Raw genomic sequence first — 3,543 nt, forward strand, 5'->3', positions numbered from 1 at the left:
ACCATCTACTCCAGCTACCAGCTGGCCGCCCTGCAGCGCCGCTTCCAGAAGGCCCAGTACCTGGCGCTGCCCGAGCGCGCCGAGCTGGCCGCGCAGCTGGGCCTCACGCAGACACAGGTCAGTCTGGGGGACATCTGGGGTTGCGGGGCGTCAGTGGGGCCGCGCGGGACCCCGGACTCCCCAGGCACTACCGAGCCTGAAGGGCCTTTTAAACTCCCTGCAGCCCTTGGAAGCCCTTGCCTGTGGGTAGAGGGGCCCCCCAAGTCTCCACTTCTGTCCGAAGTTCCCGATTAGCACCGCATGGGTGTTTGAGAGCCTGTGCAACTGTGCATGTCTGTGGCCAGCAGAGGTGTGGTCCTTCCTCTCTACTCCCGAACCCCAAGCTCCCACAGTCCCCTCTTCCCACTCACAGTGCTGGCCCCTCGCTTGATAGGAGTCCACATGTGTCTTCTCAGCAGGCCAGCATGTGTGCAGAGGTGTACGTACATGTGCACATGCGTGTACAATATTTGCACACATGCTCTTGTGTCTGGGTACACGTGGGAATGCGCACATAAAGGGGGGTGACCTGTCAAGGGTCATGGCGTTTGTGGAGGGGGGCTGTGGACGTGACTGTGCACACTGGTGAGTGCAGGCACAAAAATGCATACTTGCTTCAAAACACCACACTGCTGCTCACCCTCCCCATGCTCCACCCTTCCTCTGCCTGGAGCGGAGAGGAGAGATTCCCTCCCAAGGGGGACAGGGACTCAAGGTGGGAGCCCCGCCCTCGGCCTAAAGCCCCCAGCAGCCTGTCCCTGCTCAGGGGAGGAGTGGTGGCTGCCTGGCTCCGAGCAGGTGTTGACAGGCTGGCCTGGGCTGCGGCTGCCTGCGTGGGGCCCCAGTCGCCCGGGAATCTGGGTCACCCGGTGAGGAGCTGATTCATTGTTTGTACCAGTCATGGGGTGGGGAGCAGCAGGGGGAGGGGGAGATACCCCGGGGAAGTGTGGGGAAGCGTGGCTCACCTGCTCCCGAGTCCCCAGGTCACCCCCATTAGGCAGCCCCGGAGGTCTCCTCCGTGCCCGGGTGTGTGACCACGTCTGTGGGTGTTTATCTGGGAGGAGGATCTGTGTGTGTGTATCTTTATAGTCTGGTGCCTGTGTGTGAAGTGGCGAGTGGGTACGTTCCTGCACATGGAGATGCGTGTGTGGGTGTGTGTTTGTATCTGTGAGCCTCTGGGTTTCTAATGTGAACGAGAGGCCACCAACTGCCCATCGCCCACCTGGGTGCCTCTGACTGGGCGTTTGCTGTATACCCGGCTGCTCTGAGTTCTTCCTCTGTCTTAACTCATCTGAGCATCGTAATGACCCCGGGAGGTAGGTGATGGGGCTTCGACCACCCCCACTTTCAGATGAGGAAGGCCAGAACCAGAGAGGTTAAGTAACTTGCCCAAGGTCACAGGCGGAGTAAGTGGCCCCGTAGAATTTGGACCCAGGCGGTTTGAAGTTCCGGCCAGAGCTCTATCCCGGGTAGAAGAAAAGATGGTGGCCCGGCAGTCGGGATGCCAGGGCTTTGCCTGGGTCCTGGCGTGTGGCACGGGGACTGGCCTTGCCCTCTCTAAGCTGGATGTCCCTCGGGCTTTTCTTTTTGCTCGGCATGCTAAGAGGTTAACTAGCTCCCCGTTTCTTCTCGGGGCACAGGTGAAAATCTGGTTTCAGAACCGCCGCTCCAAATTCAAGAAGCTCTACAAGAACGGGGAGGTGCCTCTGGAGCACAGCCCCAACAACAGCGACTCCATGGCCTGCAACTCGCCTCCGTCACCCGCCCTCTGGGACACCTCCTCCCACTCCACTCCGGCCCCTGCCCGAAGCCAGCTGCCCCCGCCGCTCCCGTACAGTGCCTCCCCCAGCTACCTGGACGACCCCACCAACTCCTGGTACCACGCACAGAACCTGAGCGGACCCCACTTACAGCAGCAGCCGCCTCAGCCGGCCACCCTGCACCATGCCTCGCCGGGGCCCCCGCCCAACCCTGGGGCTGTGTACTGAGCACCCACCTGGCCTGAACCTCCCACGAAGGACTCCCGGGACCAGACAGAAGGCGTCTCTGTCCTCGCCGACACTCAGGAATCATCGAGGAGCACCGGGGAAAGGGAATGCCCCTTCCCCTGCCCTTGTCCCTTCCTCCAGGGACCCAAGAGCTCCAGATGAAATTTGCATGGGCCACGGATGTCCCCTGAACCTCTGTCCCCCTGCCTAGACACTGGGGTACCCTTCCAGATGCTGGGACACCCCACTCCAGCCGGGACAGGTGGTCTCCTTCTGTCCCAGGGGCCTGGATTGGCTTTACGTGGCTTGTCACCTTGCCGCCTCTGACACTTAGTGCTTGTTTCCCAGACTGGAGACCGTGGGGACTGGGGGACTGGGGAGTGTTTGCCGGTCGGGCCTGGTCTGGGACACCAGGCATTGTGGGTGCCGGGGCCTGCCAGGCCTGGTTCCTCCTACGTGAACTGTGGCCCCCTTTTCCTGAGGATCCCCGCTGCCAAAGAGACATTGAACGTGGAGACTGGGGCTCAGGGTGGGACCCCAGCCAGCCCCCGCCCCGCACTTGCAGCCCTCATTTAGGATTTGAGGGTCAAAGCAAGGAAAGTGGATATTTTAATATTTGGGGCGTCAGAGGGAAGAACTCCAGGAGTCATCTCCCTCCTCTCCCCGCTCTGGTTGGAGAGGAGCGGTGGGTCTTAGAAGTCTTTCCTAAGGACCCGTTTCTTCTTCTGTGTACAGGACTTTGCACAACTTTGGTTTTAAAAGCTGTTGAAAAATAGGAAAACAAAGGGCATTGTTAACAGATAGGATCAATCTCCCCTCGGTAGGCACCTCTACCCTGCCCCCCCCATCCTTTCCCCCCACCTCTTCCTCTCCCCCCACTCCACCTCTTCTCCTTCTCCAGTAAGCTGGCAGTTTTGGTGCCAAACCCCAAGTCTCCAAGGAGACATACGAGGCAAGACAAACCCCAGAACACCCCCTTTCCGGTGGCCTTGGAAACGGAGTGCATGGGGTGAGGTGCACAGGAGGGGGGGCGTTGTAGCTTGGTGCCTTGAGGGGTGAAGGGGTGGCTATCAGAGGGCTGGTGGCACTGCCCCTCCTGGCCCAGACATCGCCCCTGAGCTAACTTTCCTCCACCCCTGATGTGGTCAACCTTTGCAGAAGAGGAGAGGTAGAAGACTGTAGCTATATATATATATATAGTCTGTATTTTTCTAAGAGCAACAGAAAGAAGCTGCCTCCTCCCTGTGTGGTTTCCTATTTATGTGGCCCTTTCCTCCTGGATGTACCTGCCTGTGCATTGTGAGCTGAGAGACACAGGGCTGGGCTCTGGCTGGATTGGGGTTCGGTGGGGGGTGCAGAAATGAGAAGAGAAATGGTGGATCTCCAATAGTCCCACCCAGGGGGGCAGGAACGGAGCTAGCTCCCACTCCCTCCCAGCCTTCTCATTTCTGCTTTCTTACTGGACCATCTTTATATGTAATGTTAATAAAAAAGAAGGAAATAACCACTGAACTCT

At 59.1% G+C, this 3,543-nt stretch overlaps 1 protein-coding gene across 1 annotated transcript in view; it reads left to right on the plus strand.

The window, feature by feature from the left end:
• The window catches only part of DLX3 (distal-less homeobox 3), a 10,008-nt gene extending 6,477 nt beyond the window's left edge, over positions 1-3,531 (plus strand). The window contains exons 4-5 of the mRNA XM_015570775.1: positions 1-117; positions 1,680-3,531. Coding sequence (XP_015426261.1) covers positions 1-117; positions 1,680-2,027 — 465 coding nt within the window. The 3' untranslated portion in view covers positions 2,028-3,531. The remainder of the gene's footprint in view (positions 118-1,679) is intronic.
• Positions 3,532-3,543: the final 12 nt, after the last annotated feature.

Source organism: Myotis davidii, unplaced genomic scaffold (genome assembly GCF_000327345.1).
Source record: "Myotis davidii unplaced genomic scaffold, ASM32734v1 scaffold327, whole genome shotgun sequence".
Classification (NCBI taxonomy): Eukaryota; Metazoa; Chordata; class Mammalia; order Chiroptera; family Vespertilionidae; genus Myotis; species Myotis davidii.